The sequence below is a fragment of the Perca flavescens genome, chromosome 14 (genome assembly GCF_004354835.1).
Source record: "Perca flavescens isolate YP-PL-M2 chromosome 14, PFLA_1.0, whole genome shotgun sequence".
NCBI lineage: Eukaryota > Metazoa > Chordata > Actinopteri > Perciformes > Percidae > Perca > Perca flavescens.
Window position 1 is genome coordinate 16396515 of NC_041344.1, and position 22993 is coordinate 16419507.

Here is a 22993-nt window from a genome sequence, read left to right on the forward strand (position 1 = left end):
TCTACGCCATCAGAAGGACAGATAGATGGATAGGAGATATAGATGAAAGGTGAGATGTCTAAAACATGTAGACTCAACAGAGTGTGGAGCACTTCATGGCTTAACATCCTGCACACTTCCTTAACCCTTTTACACTCAGTCAACGGGATAATGGGATGGCTGGATGGATAGAGGGTAAGGTTGGCGCATGAAAAGAGAATATGTCAGTATGTGTCTGTTAAAAGGGTTGTGGAGCATAACCTCCTCCTACACCCACATAAATCTTCAGACCCTCAGCCTTGTGCATTTCTGTTCTGGTGGTCCAATTTCAACTATTTGCAAACCTCTTGTAGGTGTGTTTTCAAAAAGTCTGAGGTCTTCTTCTTGATGATTCTTTCAAATTACTTTTTTCAAGTCCTCATGGATACTGTGAACTGAAGGATATGAATAAAGATGGACAGGGGAAGCAATGACTGTAGGTTCTTTAAATCTCAACAAATGTAAATACTGAAATTCTTACATTTATGTATATGTATCCTGGGTATTTTCTTTAGCATTAGCTGTATTGTCTTGATTGTCTTGATTTTAAGACATTGTGAAATGTACTGTAGATGCACCACTGTTATTTTCCTATAAACTGCTTTACACAAGCATATTTCCTTCCTGCTGGATGTACTGCATATGCATTTCTCACCACTTATTGAGCTAGATTGTCTCTCCAGACATAAGGCCTCCTTACCTTCCATCCTGTATAAACAAACCATCTCACTTATGTGGTTCTCAATTGGCTGGCAGGGGGCATGATTGTGGCTCTCCAGACTGAGAGGCTCCCAGCTGCCGCTTATATAACAAACTGAATAAAAACACCATTCCAGATGAGTTGACTAAGAATTAATTGTTATTTACAGCAATTGTCTGGGGGGGACGCAGGGTGAGGGAGGGTAATAGTGTACGAAGCAGTGATTCATGGTTTTTACCTGGCAGGTCTGTACCAGAGCCCAGTAGAGATAAGAGTTCAGCCCTTGGTAGAAGTGCTAGGTCTGCAATTCTGCTCCATGACTCTCGATAAGCAAATGGCATTTCTGATATAATGTTGGTTATGTTACCACATTTCAGGGTCATAATATATTCATTTTAAACTAGAAGGTACAGTGCTTACTGTGTCCAGCCCCAAAGCTTCAAAATCAATTTAATTAATTGGGAATTGTTTGGACATATTTGATAGAGACAGTTGTACAATTACTGCCAGATTTGGTGACTGACACTTCACAAAAATTAGGATTTGGGATCTTACTTAAACTATAATGCTGTGAGTCTTGGCCTACTTGAGACATGACTCCCCAAAAACTTGAGATTCAAAAGCAAACAAATTCCAGTATCACGTTTTTGCCAGCTACAATTCAATTAAAATAGAAAAATGAGGACAGTCACATTGCATATGCATTTATTTGGCCTATGCTTCGAATTTACAGCAATGAAATGCTGTGTCATTGTAATAGTCAGCATTCAGAAACATGAAAGACTTGCAGGTTAGCATATTTTATAAGAAACTACATCATGTTCAAACTGTTTTATTTGTCCTCCCACTCTTCTCAACTCGAAAGCCGACAGTAAGTCGCTGGATCAGATGAGTGAGAAGGTTATAGCCTTGTAGTTTTTCTCATCCAGCTTTATGAGAACTTCTGCTAACCTGGGTAAAGGAGCTTCAGCTCAGTAACCTGTGAATTTACCCAAGCCAGAGTACAGCCAAACTCTTTCCATCAGATAGATGTGTGTGTGTGTGTGTGTGTGTGTGTGTGTGTGTGTGTGTGTGTGTGTGTGTGTGTGTGTGTGTGTGTGTGTGTGTGTGTGTGTGTGCGTGCGTGCGTGCGGCGCGCGCGTGCGTGCGTGCGTGCGTGCGTGCGTATGTGACCGATTAGTGGTTGTTCCAAAGTCACCTGAGGGGAAACGACAGATTAGTTTTCACAATGCTTTGTCCCACAAAAACGTGCACACATACGTGCACACACATTCAGACAGACACACACACTTGCAGTGACTTTAGGTAGATTGGTTGTTCTCCCTGTTGAGACCAGATACACCTGAGGCTACATGGTGTGTGAGCATCCACTGGGAGTTGTGTAGGTGGTAGTGTCTCTGAAGATGTATGTGTGTTTGTGGCTGAATTGGTTCCCAATATTCAGAAGAAGAAAACAATCATTTGTCTTGTATAGTCCATTTCCTCATATTTCCAAGCTTTTAAAGACAAATAATTATGACACAACACGGTAAAGGCTTATTTTGTCACATCTGAGAAATCCTGAGGCATTACAAAAGATGTTATATGTCATTATGTGATGTGTGTCTGTAGTACTGTATGAGCTTGAAGGGTAGTCCAAACTTGTCAAAAGCAGGAGGAAAATCACAAAAACATTGCAGACACAGGGACATTTTTGAATTAATGGCCAATAATGGATGGGAATGGTGTGCGTAAATTTTAAATCACAGTAAAACAAATTGTGTTCTGTGAGCTATCCAAAAATAATAAGTCAGGTTTTGACATTACTATATGCTCACATAAGCCAATGCAAATTTTGTACCTTTAAAAAATAGGCAATAGTGACCAGAAATGTTTGGCTCGTACATGTGGGTGACAATGTGTGTGAATGTGTGTGAAATTGTGTGGGTTTTCCCAGGAGAGTGCTCTGTCAGGGAGAATTTGCTGACCAGGCAGCTCTGCAAGGGCAGAGGGAGGATCACTCACACACACACACACACACACACACACACACACACACACACACACACACACACACACACACACACACACGCACACAGGGTGCCACCCATCAGCACACATACACACCTTAAGGCAAACATACTGTATGCCCCTTGTCACCAACATATGTGTGCAGTCCACTACTATTTGTAAGCGGCCATGTCATATTGAGTACCCTGAAAATGTGTTTTATATTAAAACTGGAAACACATATTCACCTCACACTGCTGAGTTCACCTTACAATGTTGATGAATAACAGTTATTGTTTAGATAATGTTTTGCTTCTTTTTTCTCTTCTTGGTTTTTTATTGTAATGAATTAAAAATATTTTCTTACATTTTATCTTTGATGATGTCTGGTATTCTAGTTTTGAAGTCAGGGACCTAACTCAGTCTCCTTGTTTGTCTCTCTGTAGGCGACACTGCTGGTTCCTGTGGCGATCCTGGCATTCCCTCACACGGTTTGAGGGAGCAAACGGATTTCAGGATCCGTTCCAAGGTTCACTTCAGCTGCTCTGAGGGCTATGATCTGATTGGTTCTTCAGAGAGGATGTGCTTCCCTAATGGGACGTGGTCCGGCACACAGCCCTTCTGTAAACGTAGGAAGAGACCGTTTACTTAATCTCAACCTATTATAACCCAGCACCTTGACACTAATACGGTTTATAGATCCACCCATGCACTGCGCAGTCTTCTTCAATAACCAGTCATAGCGCTGAAACTCATTGAGATGCACAAGGCTTTCTCTCTCTCATTATTTCATTTTTCCCACAGCTGTCCAGTGTGGTAACCCTGGCACTCCCAGTAATGGCAGAGTATTTCGTTTGGATGGAACAACATTTTCTCACTCTGTCATCTACTCCTGCATGGATGGCTACCTGCTCACCGGCGCCACCACCAGGCTGTGTCAGGCAAACGGGTCCTGGTCAGGAGCACAGCCCAACTGTACCAGTAAGTTACCTGTTGCATATTTAGGGATGGCTTACGGACTGATAGATCAGTTTATAGATAATATAACAATATCTAATGCTCCATAAGTAACAGTAACAGTTTTCTGCAATTACCTTTTTTTGTTTACCCTTATTATTTTGAATGTAAGCTCATGCATAGAGTGACTTGCAGGCTAAAGAGCAGTGTCAGCTCTATGTATTACTTACTATATATAATCAGGGTTTTAAGTCTGCAACCCATAAACATCACCAAACTCCTGAGTGTGGCTCTCTGTGTGATTATAAGGTTTCCTTTCCAGGCTTTCTGTTTTATGCCCTGTTTTAAATTATTCTGTGACAGTATAGGTCCTGAGTAATGAAATCAGCCTTGAATCTTCATGCTTCTGCTACAGACTTTATAGAGTGACATGAATAACCTTGATCGTTGTTTACTTTAGATAATTTGCTTTTTGAACTCTGTAAATAACCATAAAATATAACATTCTGTTCCCATATCAAATGTGACCGAGGCCATGGTTGAACAAGTGTTAATCAGTGCTGCATGTTACACAGACTACAAAATCTGCATGTAAATTGGCATATAAATACTTATTACAAAATACTTTGTTAAACACATTTCTACATTGTGTCTCAAGGTGAAATTTGTGTAGCTTGGGGCCCCAGATGAAGGACTTCCAGCAGTATTTCAATGTTTTCCAATTTTCAGTGACATTCCTGACTTTAATACACTACGCAAAGAAATGAGCTTTAAAATACTCAGCAGTAAGGAACAAAGAGATAGAAATGCTGAGAAACCACGTTTCTTGGATACGGGGTCTTGGAAACAAAAAAAGTTTTTGAAGAATTCCCTGACTTAAAGGAAATCACTTTTACAATAGATCAGAATACATCTATTAACAGCCATGACAGTATCAGGGGTGGGTTTAAAAGCATTTAAAGTGCCTATTAGACTATGAAGGACAGTGCTTCATAAGTGCAGTCTGGGGAATCCTAATGCTCCTTAAAAGAGTCCCAGGACAACCTCAGCCGTATTTTAATATCACTGTTGTTTCATTCACAAGAAGTAAAACCCATAACTGAATCTGAAGAGATCATACAGTCCAATCCCAGACTCACTGTCCACTGTGATCGCCAAAACTTAAAATTACACAAATAGGTAGACGTATAGGGAAGTATGGTTAGTAAAGATACAATGCAGTTCTAGTGAAGTCATCTCTTGGATCACAGCAACTTTGTTACATTTTCTGACAGTTATAGACTTAATTGAATTTTGCTATTCTGAATTTTGCTATATATTTATCAGAGCGTCCTTTCTCGGCCTAGACAGTTTTGAAAAACAGTGATAAAAAATTAGATGTGCAAAAATAAAACAACTGACAGATCCGACTGACATCAACCAGAAGATGCTCCTTTTAAATTCCAATCTACTCGTGCTATAGCATGACATGTAAAGTAATCTTAATTTTCATCCCATCTCTTCCTCTCCAACCTGCGTGTCCATCTTCATAGTGATAAACTGCGGGGATCTAGGTGTGCCAGCTAACGGCCTTCGCTATGGAGAAGACTTTACAATTGGTCAGAATGTTTCCTTCCAGTGCCAACCAGGATACAGAATGGAGGAGGATGGATCACCTGTGAGAACGTGCACCCAAAACGGGACGTGGAGTGGGATTATGCCTATGTGTACAGGTAAATTGTTTATTAAACCACTTAAGTCATTTTAAGCTATTCTTGGCCATCTTTAATTATATATATCATTTATCTCTGGAGTATATTATAAAACCACCACTAACACTATTTTGTCCAGAGGATGTTACTGGTATATGAAATGTCCCATGTGTACAGGTAGCACAGTACAGCGGATGTATTCATAAGTGAGCTCCAAGCCCTTGTATTACCCCAGCTATATAAAGACTGACACAGCAGATTCTGCTCTCCTTGCAGTCAGCGCCTCTGTGAGGAAAATCAGGAAATACAAACAAGATACTATAATATACTGTATAATAATGTGACATGTAACATCTTGTAATTGCCATCATTAGTTTGAACTGTGTCTGTTACTGGACTTGTTTGATAGTCTTCCTAGACAAGATAATTACATTTGTAAATTTGAATGGTAAAATTATAAGCTAATTTTTAATTTTACCATTCCTATCTTTACAGCTATGTATCAGTCAGTTTACAGGACAGTGATTTTCACCTGTAGCTGCTTAAAGGTGCTCTAAGCGATGTTGGGTGACGTTACTTCTTGTTGACGTTCAAAGTATTTTCAAACAAAACAAAGACTAGCTTGCTCCTCCTCCTCCTCATCCCGTCCCCTCCCTTCTGTGCTTCAGCGCACTACTGCCCCCCCAAAAAAAAAAATCTTGTCCGTTATTGGCTGAACACTGGAACACGGTTTGTGTATGTTTGCATGGTCCAGGTTGGACCACTTTGTTTTTGTTGGCGTGTGTGGACCCTAGGCTGTCTACAGAGACCACGTTTTTTTACAGTGTGTTTAGGTGACCGGTAACTCGCGGATAGTGCGGAGATGTTTGCTGTATGTGACAAAAAATATTGTAGCCTAAAAAACACATGACATCGCTTAGAGTACCTTTAAAACTGGATGTACTTCTCTCTCTCTCTCTCTCTCTCTCTCTCTCTCTCTCTCTCTCTCTCTCTCTCATAGCGGTGACCTGCCCAGCTCCCCCTGTCATCAGTAATGGGGTATTGCAGGGCAGTGACTTTGAATGGGGCAGCAGTGTGAGCTATAGTTGCTCACCTGGATATGAGCTCTCATTCCCGGCTGTCCTGACCTGCGTGGCCAATGGCACCTGGAGCGGCATGCTACCACAGTGCTTACGTAAGAACACACACACACAAACATACACGCACAAAATCTACATTTGTCCTAATATTAGCACTGGATACTGAAAGTGTGTGTGTGTGTGTGTGTGTGTGTGTGTGTGTGTGTGTGTGTGTGTGTGTGTGTGTGTGTGTGTGTGTGTGTGTGTAGCCAAGTTTTGTGGTGACCCAGGTACTCCAGTCGGGGGTTTCAGAGAGGGACGCAGTTTCATCTACCAATCAGAAGTTACCTTCAGTTGTGCTCCTCCTCTCATTCTGGTTGGCACGGCAACTAGACTTTGTGAAAGTGACGGTACCTGGAGTGGTACGCAGCCTCGCTGTATCGGTAATTTCCTTTTCATTTACATTTACGTTCACTTGATCATCAGACAAAACTATCCAAATATTTTTGGGAGTGCTTCCTTTGAACTAGAAAATCTGATGATGATGTATTATTAATGACATTATAGTTATATGCACTTTTGCTATGGCCAACAGAAATCAGTTTTAGTTTCCCCTCATTTTTTCACGTCTATCATGTTGAGATTTCACGTCAATCTCAACTGCAAGAATTTATGATGAAAATGACTTTGGGTCTTGGTAGAACTGGCTATCGTGCCATCTTATTTTGTGATAGAAATATGAACATGACTTTTCCTCAAAACTGTTTTTTTTTTTTTTAACAAAAGAAGCCAAAGTTCTCAAAAATGATATGTTTAAACACAAGCAGCCACACAAGAACTTTGTATAATAAATATTTCCCATAATTGGCAACATTTTGATTTAGATCAGTATTGATCTGATGAGAGAATAATAAACAAGAGCATGAATCTGACCAGACATTGAATGCCAGCATTTGGTATTTGACTGTTTTCAATACTTTAGCAGGAGCAGGTACAGTACATTTTCATCTGTACCATAAAAGTATTGAGATTCAAAACCCAGTCCCATACTGTAGGTCTTACTCAACCAAATTAAAATATACAAGTCAAACCTGAATTCATTTATAAATTAGGACTCTCTCCCTTGTATAATGCATTTCAACTAAGTCTCCAACTTATTAAAAATACAGTGTCAAGGCTTTTAACCCTTACCAAAAATGTATTTAATATTATACTGATTACTTTTTTAATAGTTCCTGACTATATCATCAATCATTTATCCTCACATAACCTAGAGCAGTCTGGGATCCTCGTCTTACCCACTTCAGAGTCTCAGTTAAACTGAAAAGGCGGTGATGTTTAGTCCGCGAGAGCCTCCCAGACATTTGAATGATAATTCTCAGGACGTAAAATAAGTGTCATATCAAAGCGTAGTATTTTAATGTTGTCCCAGTGCTGTACATGTTTTCTGTTGATTTATATTGTTATTGCTTATTTTTGACATGTTTACTTTACTTACTGAATATTTGTGTGGGTTTGTAACCTATGAAACAAATTATTTAGTTAGTGAAAAAGTATGGCTAGCCTGCCAATTTATTATGGTGCATTACTGGTCCGTGGCTCACCAGGGAGCCTGGCCTGATGTCTGATGTTCTCCTGCCTAATGAGCATGGCAATTACTGACCCATCATCGACGGCCACATTTCAATTTACTCATGGGTTTACTGCGCAGAGCGGCTACTGTTCTGTCAAAGTTAAAGTTACACAGACTTATTGGAATAATAATGAATAGTGACTGGAGGCTCATCTGAGACAATCTTGGAGGCGTAGGAAGACAAGCCTTAAAGGATTCCACTGATGTTAGTGAAAGTATCATTTCCAAAATGGCAACTCTTCCTTATACAACTGCTGCTTCCCTCACTGTTACCTGTAGATAGAATCAGTGTCTTAAATGTCCTGAATTTTACATACAGTAATGATTCCAACTTTTAAATACAGTGTAAGACAACATTACAATCGGTCCAATGTTGTGGATGACGTACATTTCACATAAACTGTTTTCATATGGATACTTTTTTACTATTTTACTGTCACCCCGATGTCCACTGGATTTGGCTGCTTTACTTTGGGGTATTATATGGTTAGGGTGACAGGATACCAACAAACCAAATGTTGGAAAAAAAAGTATGTTTGTAGGGACAAAGTGGGACATGTTACCAATGCTGGGAGGTAGTCTTAAATTATGATATAAAGTCTATCTAACTTAAAAAAGAAACATTTATATGCTACCCCTTAGCTCCTAACATGCATATGCTATGCTTTCTGGTTGATTCAGTACACTATGCAGGTTACATGTTAGGTTTCATATTCTGCCTAAATCTGCATAGCTTGTGACTTAATGGTGACTCGCAATTTTCTGCATTTGGTGTAGCAAAGAAAGTGACAGGTTAACCTGCACAGTTTGATCAGTATCAAACAAAACCCCCGTGACGACAGCCTTCCCTGCTTTTTTCACAGCCATTGGATACATGCTAGATTTAAAGAAAGCATCTGTCCAGCAGTGGTTTGACTTTTGAAAAGATAGAGCCACACAAAATGCAAGACGTCGTGATGTGGGAAAAGGGATTAAATGCTGTGCACTTATCTGTGTTTCCTAAATAGTGTAGCAAAAGAGTGGCAATCCTTTTCCACGGACTTAACAGGATACATTACATTGGTTTTGTATGTACGTACAGTAAATGCTAATTAAATGTATCTTTAGTATGATTAAAGGGCATATAAGGCATTTATATACATCCACTGGTGAACTTTACGCTTCAATGTTGTGAACTGCTCCAATAACAAATAGACCAGGTGCGTGAAAATAGCTTAGCAGAGGAAAGAGCCACTAATGGGCAGCCGATAGTCTTCAGCAGCTGCAATGGCATGGCTGCCACATTTAGTGAACATTAAGGGTTCTACACTATCTTTTATATGGTCAAATAACTAATAAATGTTTATCTTAAATCTAGGTTGTGCAGCTGATCATTATTCAGAAAACCACTCTACTTTGAAAATGAAATTCATAAACCCATTGTGATGCATTCCCTTAAAGGAATTGCACAGTGCAATATATAATTATAATTTGCTTGCACTAATCAAGTGAATTAATTTACTCTGAGAGAAGGGTTGTATACAACAGTTTAAAAATAAATAACCAGTATGAGTCATGTCTATTCTGATCTAAAAATTAGGGATCTTATAAGGAACCCCATTTCAGAAATGAAAGAGAAAGTGCTTGCTCATAGGCGAGACACGAGTACACGCTGAAACTTACAGTATTTAGTAAAAGGCTTCCAGAAATGGGCATCCACATCCAACTTCAAACAAACTGCTGCTATCCGGGGATTAAAAAGAAAATGAGAAGGGATATTCAGCAGACATTACAAATGGTCCCACTGGGTCAATTCACCACCCTATGTGATGTTTAGAGCACCACTTCACACGTCTGATTCAGAGCAGGTGCTTAAACATCAAGTATGGTGATGAATTGTAATAAATGAGAGCATTTGTAATGTGAACAGACACTTGACTCTTTGTTCCTTCATAGCACTCGATAAGGCATGCTTACAGAACTTTACAGCTGCTGTGAAGTCGAATGTTCCTTGTGAAATAGACAATCTAAAAATAGAAGGCTCCCTCTGAAGTGTTACTTAATCTATAACTACTGAAAAGTAGAAGAAGTAGAAGTGGTTAGAGCATAAGTATGCTGCTCAGGAAATCTTTCAGTTCTATATGGGGACTTTTTTTTTAAGACTGAGATTATGAAACAAACACTAGCATACACACACATCTCAGAGTTTTTTTCTATGATTGAAGTGAAGTGAGAATGTTGGGCTTTGTGTGTGGGAGCTTGGGTGATTTATTAGTGTGTGATTGCTGCTGTATGTTAGTGTGTGATGTGTATCACTATGTGACTGAAACAGAATGCGTTTTGAGCTGAAGTAGCCTGCTCTTTAAATAAGACAGACGAAGGGGGAGGTGGGGGCAGGGCAGAGAGAGATACAGTAATATGGAAAGAGAAAAAGAGAGGGGAAGAGAGCAGTTAGAGAGGGAGACAGCAGTGAGCGAGAGAAAGAGGGCAGTTAGAGAGGTATAGGAAGAGAGAGTGAGGCAGAGGGGGAGAGAGAGAAGTGTAGAGTGAATCTGTCATTTCGGAAGCTGTATTGAATCGAGCTCTGCGTCAGGATGTGCTCTACATGCTGATGTTCCTGCCGCACGCTCACACACACACACACACACGCTGGCTTTCTCTCTCGCTCTCTCTCTCTCTCTCTCTCTCTCTCTCTCTCTCTCTCTCTGCTTCGTTTTCTGAAAAAGCACTACTGCCCCCTGCTGTCCTGCTGGGATATATACCCTGATGTTACCATGACAACAGAGGAGAGGAAAGGAGAGTTAAGGGTGGACATACAGTATAATGTTACTGCTAATTTATCTTTCTTTTAGATTCTGTGTGTAATTACTTCCACACTTATTTTCAGAACCGACCAGAACCAGCTGTGAGAACCCGGGAACGCCACGCTACGGCTCCTTAAACCGCACCTATGGTTTCAAGGTAAAATGTCTGCGCTGACAAACTAACTCTTATCTACTTTCCTACCCACGTAGTTGACTTACTGACTCATGAAGAAGCTGTCATTGTAGCTCATTTGATAGAATGAAACTTCACAATCTATCTAATTAAAAAGAAAGCAAAGGAAAGGAGGAGGAGAGAGACAGAAGAAGAAACTATAGCCTTTGAAAACTGTTGGTCACACAAAACAAGACATTTGAAGATGTGAACGTGGACATTTAAATATGTCAAACTTGATTAATAGGGAAGTTATTTTGCAGATTAAACTTTTGTGAAAATATTGTTACAGTAGTTGCAGCCCTATTTTCCCCGAATAGCCTTAAACAACCAGAAATATTTAAGGGCTGCCATGGAAGGGGCGATGGGGGGGGGCGCACACATTGTGATTACATGGTAAGTATCCAAGGTATAAGGCCATCAGGATGCCTATGACTCAGATTTCTTCTCCCTTAATTTTAACTTTGTACAATAATAGTATGCTGTATATATATAAACTTTATTGCAGACCCAGGTCCATATAACACACAATACAGTATAAAAAATATAAAAGAGATACAAAAATACATAATAATTACACATTAACCCATAGGATATACAGGCTATTGCACCAATGCTGTCTTAACCTGGAAGTGTATCTATAACAGCTTTTCACAGGGCTGACTAAAGCTTCAATTATGTGGTTCTCTGACTTGTCCAGGCGACACATGAAACTAAACATCAGCTGTCTTAAGAGTGCCTCACAGGTTGGCACTCTAGTGGACACAAACAAATGGCTGGCACTATGCCACCTAGGGACACGGAGCAGCAGCCTCATTGCATCATTGTATGCATTGTATGTACGTATGTTAAAGCAGTTACTGGTTGCTGTAATCATTCCTCCTGCCCCTTCCTTAGTTTACTTTACTGTAAAAGAGGGAGGATTCAGAAATCCCTGTTCTGTGCAAAAATGCATTCTAAAGTTCTGCCAAAGCTAAAATGAGGCTTCAGCTTTGTAAGGTGGTCAAATCAAGTGGGCATCTTTGTCAGGCAGTCGTGTGTAGGTTTATTGCTGGTGCTGTGTCTTGGCAACAAACCCCCATGCAACTACCAGGAAGTATACCCCTCCACTGTGGCTCAGCATGGACACACTGGAAATAAAGAGACCTGATTTGACTTACTCAAACTGCTGAAGTCTATATTATCAGATTATCTTGGGCTGAATGCATTTGTGCACAGAACTGTGAATTTTATTTCCTTACAGTGTAATTGTGTGGACACTATGGTATGATCACAACAACTCTCGTTATTTGTGTGTGTGTGTGTGTGTGTGTGTGTGTGTGTGTGTGTGTGTGTGTGTGTGTGTGTGTGTGTGTGTGTGTGTGTGTGTGTGTGTGTGTGTGTGTGTGTGCGCTTATCTCACTCTCTCTGTCGCTCTCTCTACAGGTGGGGAACGTGGTGTCATTTCAGTGCCAGCCAGGTCATTTGATTCAGGGCTCTTCCTCTAGAACCTGCCAGCCTGATCTAACGTGGAGCGGATCACAACCTGAGTGCATACGTAGGAAACATACATCCTATTATCTTGTCAACATAACCATCTGTCCTTTGCCTGTCAGATTCTAACTCCACTGTACAAATGTATTCTCCATTCTCCAGCCCATGCCTGTAAGCAGCCAGAGAGCCCGCTCCATGTGGACGTGGTGGGGATGGATCTGCCTGGTTTTGGCTACACCTTGGTGTACAGCTGTCAGCGTGGCTACTTCCTGGCGGGAGGTTCTGAACACCGAGTCTGCAAGAGTGACGGCACATGGACAGGAAAGATGCCTATATGTCGAGGTAAAAAACTACTTTTGTATATTTGAATGTTATAACTTTATATCTTTCTAGCACATTTGATTGAAGATATTGTCTAGAATTAAGTATCAGTGAACAGGTAGGAGTGTCAAGTGTGTCTTGCTCAAGGACACACTGTCAGCAAGCGTACTGGGGCAAACTGGCCATCTGAAGTAGGGTGAGATTTCCTGGTGGGCTGGTTGCTTGTATGGCAGCCCTGATGTAAAAAAAAAACATTATTGAATGGTGTTTCATCCTTCATTAGATTAGCCTATCCCAGGTCCTTAGAGGTGAAGTTATGAATTTATCCCATCTCCTGAGCCAAAACTGACAGACAGATACCTGTTAGGGTATTCTATGTGATCATCACTTTACCAAAGAAAGTGCACAGTATATTGGCTCCATACAATAAAATCCCAGCTTCAGTAAAAATAAAAGCTTAAATATTCTAAAACTAGGTTGTATCTCTCATAATACTTGTTGCCTGTTGTACATATTATACAAAGTGGGATGATCTGTATGTTGGTTGTGTTAGGCCAGACTGAGTGACATATTCAGGCCTTTATCTATTTAGTTTTGTTTTATTCCAGTCCACCAGTGCCTTCTTGTTATGTTTATGTTACGGAGTACTTAAATTACATCAATACTCAATAATGTCACCATGATGTCTTTTCTGTTCTGGAGCTTTCAGTCGTATCACACAAGCAACAGATTGAGTTTGCCCAGCTGCAAATGGAATTGTAGATGTTTAAATTTCCACTTTTCTGAGCACTTAAAGGACCTCTCATCCACATTGGCTTGAAAGTGGAGATTGAAAGGGCCTTCCTGACCTTGGAAACAGTTGTAGACAAAACAATCTCATCACAAGGTCCATTTAGTAGCTCTTCTGTTGTATCACAGAAACTAGTGCAAATAGCAAGGTGTATGTTCCCTAAGATGCACGCGTAATGTCAATTTTTTCTGCACATTAAAAAGCTAGTGTTAAGTTTTGTCTTACTCGTCAAGAAGTGTTAAAGGATACATTTGCGGACCCCCTTTTGTGCAAGGAAAAACTTCAAGCTTCAACTTTGAAATCGTTCCGCCAATGCCGTCAACCTTTTGCCCCCAGGTAGCCTTTAGAATTGAAGCACTCTTTGATCCAATTTGAGATTCTAGGACAAATACCCTCTCCCTTGCTTGCCTTTACTTGTTGGTAAAAATGGCTGCATCTTGAAGTGATGAGAGAAGCTGCCCTGAATGGTCAAACCCAAAGTGTCTTCAGGTCACTTTTAAAAGGATCCAATATGCACGACAATTATTGGTCATGAACTCAATTTGCATTGCCTACAAATAAACATTAAAGAGCCTTATATTGGGTGACCCTTTTCAACACACTTGTAGCTCATTATGCACGTTTGATTAATAGTTACCAACAATGCATCCTAATTTGGTAATATTATGTGTGCTCTCCTCGGCATAAACCTACTGTTTTAATCAGCTGATGGACCCGTAAGTCAAACAAGATGCAAACGAAAACCTTTTTAATATCTGACTATACTTTTTCAATGTGTTTCAATGGGACATTATCTTTCACCCTCTGTCTCTCTTGTATGTGTAGCTGGAGAGAAGAAGAAACCTGTGAAACCAGCAACAGGAACTCCCAGCCCCAAACTAAACGGTCAGTTCTATTACAGTCTTTTCTATTCCAACCTAGTAGAGTCCTGTCATTCTTTTTCTATTCTTCTCTTTTCTTATCTGTCCTACGTTTGTATTTTGGTCCGGTTTAGTTTGGTCTTGTCTACTATAGTTTCATATATTCTGCTCTGCTCCTGTGCACCCCGCTCTGCTCTGTTCCACAGTGTTGTTTGTCTTGTGTTTTTGTCGATTTTATTATACTGTTCTGCTTTCCATCATAGTTCTAAATAATTTATTTTTCCTCACTACACAGAACGGTGAATTATCTACGGTGGTGTTCTGGTTTGCTCTGTGCTGCTGTTTTGTATAGTTCTCTATTTTTCACATCTGCTCTGTTATGATCTGTCCTATTTTGTTGGAATTTAGTAACTCTTTGCTTCTCGTTGCATGGGAAAGAGTTCCTATGGTTACAGTATGCACAAGTTTCAAGTAATTATCAAAGCAGGAAGCAGCCATTGAATCTCATGAACTTATTCTTGTTTCTTACTACATGTGCTACGGATGGATGTAGGGTTATAGGCAACCTGAACTTCTGTGTATTTACATATTTACTGTGTGTAATACCAATTAGGCACATGATAAAAGAAGAATCAACATGTGATCTTGTCATCTTATTTGGGTTTTTCTGCAACATGTTTATTTGATTTAACTAAACTGTATAACATCTAATACTATAATGTTGATTTTATTATATTCTTTTCTAATCTTTTCTCTTCTATTCTGTTGTGTGTATTGCCTTTTATTCGGTTATATAGTTCCAGATGATGTCTTTGCTCCGAACTACATATGGAAAGGTTCCTATAATTACCGTGGGAGGAAGCAGCCTATGACACTGAGCATCACCAGCTTCAACTCCACAACAGGAAGAGTCAACGTCTCCCTCAGTAATGGCAACATGGACCTGCTCCTATCAGGCATGTTGGACAATGGATAATTAATTATATCTTGCATATTGTATAGTATCTAGTACAATATACGTGACTTTACATGACAGGACATGTCATAGTCATAGTGCATGTCATGGTTATGCTACAGTACGTCATGATTTATTCATTGGTAAAACACTAAATAAAGCTGCTCTGTAAAATAGGGACTTCCTGCCGTGAACACATTCCCTCAGAGTCTTTAATCATTTGATCGGTTTTCTAATGGTGTCCGGATTTCACTAATTTCCTAGAGCGACCAAGCTTATTTTTTTTATGTTGTTACTGTATTTCCTCCCCAAGCTAACGCATACACTTATTCACACTGACCTCCCAGAGTCCTACAACAGCGTCGGCAGGGGGTTAAGACCCTATTAAAACACAAATCCTGTTGAATTGGTTCCTGGAGTAAGCAGAGTGCACAAATACCACTTCACAAAACCATGCAGCTATCAGACTTTTAACATGCATATTCTGGCTTAAAGGAGCAGCTTTACTGTAGATCTATAACTGCTAAAGCTGCACTCACACAGGCACCAAAAGGCCAGGGCCCAGTTGCGTACAGCTTCAATGTTTTTTCCTTTTAGGATTATTCTTAAGATGTCAAGTTTTCCTAAAGGTGTAGTTCAACATTTTGGGAAATACACATAAAATGAGAAGACAATATCAATCTTTGGTCAGTGCATTAAGTATGAAGCTGGAGTGAAGACAAGTTCAACCTAGCTGAGCATAAAGACTGGTGGCATGGGGAAACAGCTAGCCTAGCTATACCCTAAGCGAAAATAACTGTACATTTATGTCGTCATTACAGTTTGAGCTATTTTTTGACTGCTGTCTAGCAGTTTTACCGAGATTTCTTTTTTTAAATCAATGTTTGTTGATTCTATTTTACAGCTGCATTCAGATGTATTTTTTCCTTTTCATCTTTACGATTTCCAATTGGACATGACATATGCATCTTGCCAAAGAAGCACCAGGGGAAGAAAAAACACATGCTGAGAGATCTAACGATCTGTAATAACCCAGCCATTGTATTGATGTGTTTCCCTCTGTTATATTGCAAACCAGTTATTTATTCTGTCCTCTCCAGGAGTGTATAAGGCTTCTGAGGCCAGGCTGTTACTGCTGATGTACCAGGTGAACTACGCAAACCAGGGAACCCAGCTCAAAGATTCAGCCCTATCTCCAGCCAAAATCATAGATGACTCCTGGACCATGGATGGATTTGTAAGTCTTAGTGGATACAGAGCAATCACCTGAATTATATTCAGTTGAGCTAGATCAATATATTAATCAAATTCTGAACTATGTCTTGAATTTGTTGACTTGTATGTGGCCGTGTTGACACAAACAAAAAATGTAACCAAACGCTCTTCTCCTTTAACTGTATGTGTCCAATGTTTTCATCCTTTATTTAATCTCTTTTCCTCTCCAGGTATCAGCAGAGCCTGATGGTTCTAGTTACGTATTTCAGGGTTTCATTCAGGGAAAAGACTACGGACAGTTTGGACTGCAAAGACTGGGTAATTCTCTCTTACGTTAAGTAACAGCATCGCAAAAGTCAATATAGACTGTAAATGATAAATGGAAAATCTGATGAACTCCTTGCAAGAAGCTCACTAATAGAGAAGGTGATCAGGGAGCTTTTCTTTGCTGGCAACAGTGACCTTTTTGCTCACGCTGAGTCAGCCTTGCGGTGGCAGCAAAGGCTGCTCTTCAGATTTTAAGTAAAAGGACTGAACTCTATTAACCTGCTTCCGAAGATGACTACCATCTCAATCAAATAGAGTTGAAAGCAGCCCCTCATTTTAAGTTATCAGTAACTGATCTTCAGTGATGCCAAAACAGACCGGCCAAAAATATTTTGGGGATAACAACAAATTGAACAAGATCTGACTACTTCTCCAGTCCCTGGACATCTTGCAAGTGTGGAAAAAAATGTAATCCTAGAGCATCCACTGTTGACGAGAATATATCATACATACTGTACTACTACAACTAACAATATACAGTACAGTGCAGCTATTTCAGGGAGACTTTATGTAAAACGAGGAACACTAAATAAAAGAGGCTTTTTTTTAGAGATCAAATTCACAGTTTTTGAATCTTATTCTATCATCCAATCTAATGGTGTGGACAGACAATGCCAATGCATTTCCTTGTATGTCACAGGTCTGAATATGTCAGAGAGTCAGAACTCGTCACCCCCTCAGCTTGGTACCAACAGCAGTTCCGTGGCTATCGCTATTCTGGTGCCTTTCTTCGCTCTAATATTCACTGGCTTTGGCTTCTATCTCTACAAACAACGGTATGTGCCCTTTTAAGTGTGGTTTGGTTAAATCTCTGCAGTAGAAAAGAATGTGTTCCTGTCACTGCATTGTTAGTTTACCCCTGTTTTTCATTATTGTCATACAAAAAATGTTGAAAGGCATTGTTAGCATTTTAAGAAGCTGTTCTGTTTCACGAAAACAGTAGCTGCCTCAGTGGTTAGATTGTCGAGGTGGTAAGACACATTATTCAAGTCATTGTCTTTGCAAAATGTGTCATGCAAAACAATTGTGTTTAGGAGGTGTTAAATTGGATTTTTTTCAGAGATATGATTCAAGCACAATTGACTGGTTGTATGCCATTGTTAACATCTATGCAAATAACTTTTGTTCTGCTGTTAATATAAGAAAAAGCTTGCTGAAGGAATTAGTTTCGGATGGGCTGATTGGAATCTCACTAGGCTTCCTCACTCACACTCTCTCTAATCCTTCTTAAAGCTTGTTTACTATGCCTCATCTCCCAAGATTGCATTCACTCACTATTGTCTACTGGCTACCCAGTTATGTTAATATTAATAGGCAATTAGAACAATTGTATCACTCTAATGGTATAGTTATACTTTTTTTGTTGAATGTTGTTTTGTTTTTCCGCAGAACCACACCAAAAACACAGTACACAGGCTGCTCAGTCCATGAAAACAACAACGGCCAGGCTGCCTTTGAGAACCCCATGTACAACACCAACGCCAAGGCTGTGGAGGGGAAGGCTGTTAGATTCGATCCGAATCTAAATACTGTGTGTACCATGGTCTGAGGATTGTTTATCCTCACTTGAACTGAATGACTTTAGACATCTAATGGGACCACAACTGGTGCGAGGCTGCGGAGGGGAAAGCCGTATGCTTCGACTCAAACCTCAACGTTGTCAGCAACACGGCCTATAAATCGATGGCAAAAGACGTTCAGTCCCACTTCAGAAACCTAAGCTCCCCAAGCAGAGTTAAAAACCAAAACCTAGTGTTGGCTCCTTTCATTTACAGTATTTTTGTATCCACAATTTCAACAAACGTAAACACAAAATGTCTGCTACCTTTGACGGATGCAACACAGCCAAGTGAAAGAAAAGTATGCAACCCAACTGAAAACTATACTGGCTATTATTCATCTCCAACCCCACGACTCAGCTGGTCATGGATAGTTTAAAATGTGCCAATAATACCAATAGTAATGATTAAGCCATGACCAGCTTGACGGTCATCACGACATGTCACCATAACCCAATGCAGAGCTTTGTGTTTCACACAGAGCTTTGGAGAGAAGGACCCGCTCTCAGCTCTGTAACCGTTAAGAGGGAGATCACATCACCAGTGCTCTGGCCATGGTTATACATCACGGAGATAAAACTGCGTTGCAGGAACGGGTTGATTTCATTTGTACCACTTTGTCTCCCCGGCTGTACTGAACAAATCCTTACTGTGTGGAACACAGATGCAAAATGGCCCACAGATGGGAAAGTGTGACATGAAGAGGATGTCACGGAAGACACTGTGAAGCAAAAAAAACGGTTTCTGAGTATCTGGTTTCAAGACTGACGGTAAAAGACACTGTCACCAGAAGACCATCAGTTAACCAGACTGACTAGTTGTGAACAGGAGCCTATTTCTAAAATGACCACTGAATACAACACCCTCTCAACCAGACAGGACAACCTGCTGTCTCCATGACAACCAGAGGCTGGTATTACCAGTCTTTTTCTATGAAAGCAGACTCTAACACAGCTAATGCTAGCAGACAGTAGCAAAAGTTGCTTTGAAAAAAGACTAACTCCAAAGTAGAAGGATAAGGGCAGCCCTGGAGACACAGCTATAATCCTCACTGAACTGGGATTAGAGCAAAGCAAAACTAAAAGGAGTCCAAAGGGGAGCTAGCACTAATAGAACAGAAGGGAAGAGACTGACTCATCTAATGGATGAACTGCTCCTTCACATCCAATGGATAAGAGAGGAGGCTGAGGAGACAGAGACAACCCTTTACTGAACTGGAAGTAGTGTGAGGGAGTCATCAAGAGAAAAGACGAGATCTTAAAATCCTAACGCAGCCAATCAGAGCCGTTCTAACCTGAAATCAACTACTGAGAGAGGTCAGCCTTCTCCCTACATAATGAATCGGATCAGACAGAGTACGGCCTTGAGGAAAGATGTTTCTGATCCTGTGAATTTAAATGGATTCTGATGAGAACGATGCTGAATGGATACAGAGGACTCTGATGGACTAGCAAAGCGAAAGACTTTGAGGAACAGAGAACGCTCTGGCACTAAAGCACATTTGGACTAAAAAGATGGACTGACACAGGGACAGATAGAAAGGTTAGAGAGAAACTGACAGGATGAATGGCAGACAGGAATAATGACAGGTACACACACTAACACAAATTTGGAGAGACGGAAAGACAGATGGTATTAAGACCAACAGTTAGACACACAAGGAGATAGACAGAAGACTGTTGCAGACCACCGTCCACTGCTTCTACTTCCCAGACAGATTTAAAGTTTAAACACAGATTAACAGAGACTGATCGACAGGAGACACAGACAGACAGAAATTGACAGACAGGCTATAAGAAAGACAAACAGGGTTGTAGCCCTACGATTGTGGACACAGTCCCACTGTAATTCTGCACTCTGCGAGTGCTTATCTTCTTTCTTTCTTATTGCTGCAGAATCTTCTGATCTGTAAATCTATTGCATATATATTCGGGAGCATTCACCACCTATATTTTTGTGCTATATATTTACCACTGGGGGAGGGGGGATGAAGGGGAAAGATGGATTATAGCAGAGTTTTTTTTTTTGGTTTTTTTTAAAGAAGAAAAAAAGAAATATCAGAATAAAAGATATTACAACTATGTGCTGTTCACAGAAGTCACACACAGTATTTTGGTTCCTTTGTAACATGGAATTGTTTCTTTTCATTTCCTGTGTAACGTGAAGTTCCTCTCACCATCACTGTCTTTCCCACTGAGGCAATCATTAGTGTCAGTGGTATTGTTGTTGTCATTATTGTTTAGATATAAGGTTTGCCAGCAACAATCATGCTCTTTAAAGTTAATGTTTCACCAAGCATTCATCACAGGTGGCAGATTTCTAAACCATTAACAGATGGAGTTTGTGCTATGGCCATTTATTTTGTATTTTTTTTGCCCCTTCACTAGATCTGTTGGCTACTACACATACATACTGTACATGTCCTCCATAATTGTCACCTTTGTGACACAGACATTTTAATGATCTGCTGGAAGAAGGGGACTGGTTGCTAACCTAACTGGTGATACAATGCCACCGAAATTTGCACATCAAAACTCTTGAGTTCAAAGATGTCAACAAACTCAGCGTTGTCATGGCAACACAGAAACATCCCAGCTCTTGATGGAACCCACGTGTTTAAATTACACATTGGCAAAAATCTTATCTAGCTCCAACTCTGGTTCAGGTTAATGTTTTTCATTGTCTCTCACAAGGCCAGGCTAAAAGTAGAAACATAAAAGGATAAAAATGATAATAGTGATAACTGCTGGTGAACTGTTTGTGGATGGCGGTCTACGTTCAAGATGTTTTGACCCACGTAGGAAATTTGTTTGCCAGTTCATGTTTGTATTGTCTCCATCATACATTTTAGGGTGTTTTCAATGGGTTTGTTTGTGAAATATTGCTAAAATTATGATCTAATTAAGTTGCAAAATATACAGGTTTTAACCATGTTTGTTCATAAAGCCTCAAAGACAAGATCTGTAAATATTACATGATCATCACCTCCAGGTTTTATATCACTGAGTCTTGGTTCTAAAGGTTTCCCCCTCTGTTAAAGATGTGTTTGGTCTAACAAATCAATTCTGAAATGTCTGAGATCACGTGAATTCTGCTTTAGGGTGTTTCTGGTTAGATTTAACCAAATGAAATCCACATAAATTATAAATCGGCACACATTATTTTCAAATCTTTAATTTGAAATTGAAAGAAAACGTTTGTACTACCTTTGGCACTTCCTAAATCGTGCACAGTAGATTTTAATCACAGTGTTTTGCTTGTGTACATTGCATTTCAAAAAGCTAGAAGTCCTTGAATTTAATTTATTTCAGAGACACTGAAGCTTTAAGATGAGCTCACCATTTGGGAGAAGATCTTAAGATTTCACTTTGACAATTGAGTAAATCTAAACACACAACCGCGGCCATTGAGATTTAATATTTCCCCTCGCTTTTGCTAATTTTTATTTGTTGAAAATGTAGCCTTATAATCTCAGCTCAGTGTTGCTTGGCTGGTAGCTCTTTATTTTTTTTCAGATCTGATTTACAACCTACTTTTATTACATTTTATACAGCTGGCAACCGTCACTGTATTTAGCTCCTGTGAGTCGCTGGAGGCTGTTGTTGCACATGTTGCTGGCGTTTCTGAAGGCTTCATGTGCCGTATGTAAACCACTGCTGAGAGAAGAGAAACCAACATCCATAAAGAATGGGTTATACTGTAAGAGTTAGGCCTAAAAATGCACCATATACCATACCTACTTTACTTGGTTTCCACATGACAAGAATACATGTATTAATGAGCATGAGTCACTGTTTTTCAGCTTTGGTGCCCATTTCAGAAAAAAAATATCTTATTTGTTTTGAAGAGTCTGGTTTAAAGGTTTTAAACTGAAGTTAGTGACTTTGGGTCCCACGCTTGATGAATGCCAGTTGTTTTTTTAATGAGTGTGGGTGCCAGGGTGAGCGAAAACATCTGCTTGGCTTTAAGAACGCCTGCTGACCTGACCACAGCCGCCGACTGCAACCAGCTGACCGAAAACTCCTTTTAAAGTCATCGCTGCGGCTTCATTGTTTATCACTGCTGCGACTGTCCCGCACTTCATGGCTGTGCTGACATTGTTTCTTATTACAATTTGGATTGATTGTTGCTGCTGCTGCTGCTGTTGTTGTTGCTGTTGTTGTTGTTGTTGTTGTTTTCGGTATGGATCTGACACAGTGCCTACCAAAAACCATGGGACCCTCCCTGTCATCTACACATGCGCGCTCTTTCAAATACATACAAGCTCACACATACATACGTATAAACACACACCTGCTCTAGCGCTCCCCTTCGTCAGAAGTCATTTTTTTTCTAAGCTTCAGTCTATTTTGCCACAAGCTTTTCCTACTGACTGACCGCAATAAGACTCATGTGATTTGAAGGACTTAAAGCTGTTCCTGCCTGGGGACATTGGAAATATTCACCATTTGAAAAAAATAAAAAGATGAAATATAGAATAAAAAAGTGTTTT

General features: G+C 40.0%; 1 protein-coding gene across 1 annotated transcript in view; it reads left to right on the forward strand.

The window, feature by feature from the left end:
* The window catches only part of csmd3b (CUB and Sushi multiple domains 3b), a 289126-nt gene extending 266353 nt beyond the window's left edge, over nucleotides 1-22773 (forward strand). The window contains exons 59-72 of the mRNA XM_028596859.1: nucleotides 3154-3336; nucleotides 3512-3688; nucleotides 5197-5376; nucleotides 6356-6529; nucleotides 6683-6856; nucleotides 10913-10986; nucleotides 12427-12538; nucleotides 12637-12816; nucleotides 14411-14470; nucleotides 15243-15401; nucleotides 16501-16637; nucleotides 16846-16933; nucleotides 17583-17718; nucleotides 18332-22773. Coding sequence (XP_028452660.1) covers nucleotides 3154-3336; nucleotides 3512-3688; nucleotides 5197-5376; nucleotides 6356-6529; nucleotides 6683-6856; nucleotides 10913-10986; nucleotides 12427-12538; nucleotides 12637-12816; nucleotides 14411-14470; nucleotides 15243-15401; nucleotides 16501-16637; nucleotides 16846-16933; nucleotides 17583-17718; nucleotides 18332-18491 — 1994 coding nt within the window. The 3' untranslated portion in view covers nucleotides 18492-22773. The remainder of the gene's footprint in view (nucleotides 1-3153; nucleotides 3337-3511; nucleotides 3689-5196; nucleotides 5377-6355; nucleotides 6530-6682; nucleotides 6857-10912; nucleotides 10987-12426; nucleotides 12539-12636; nucleotides 12817-14410; nucleotides 14471-15242; nucleotides 15402-16500; nucleotides 16638-16845; nucleotides 16934-17582; nucleotides 17719-18331) is intronic.
* Nucleotides 22774-22993: the final 220 nt, after the last annotated feature.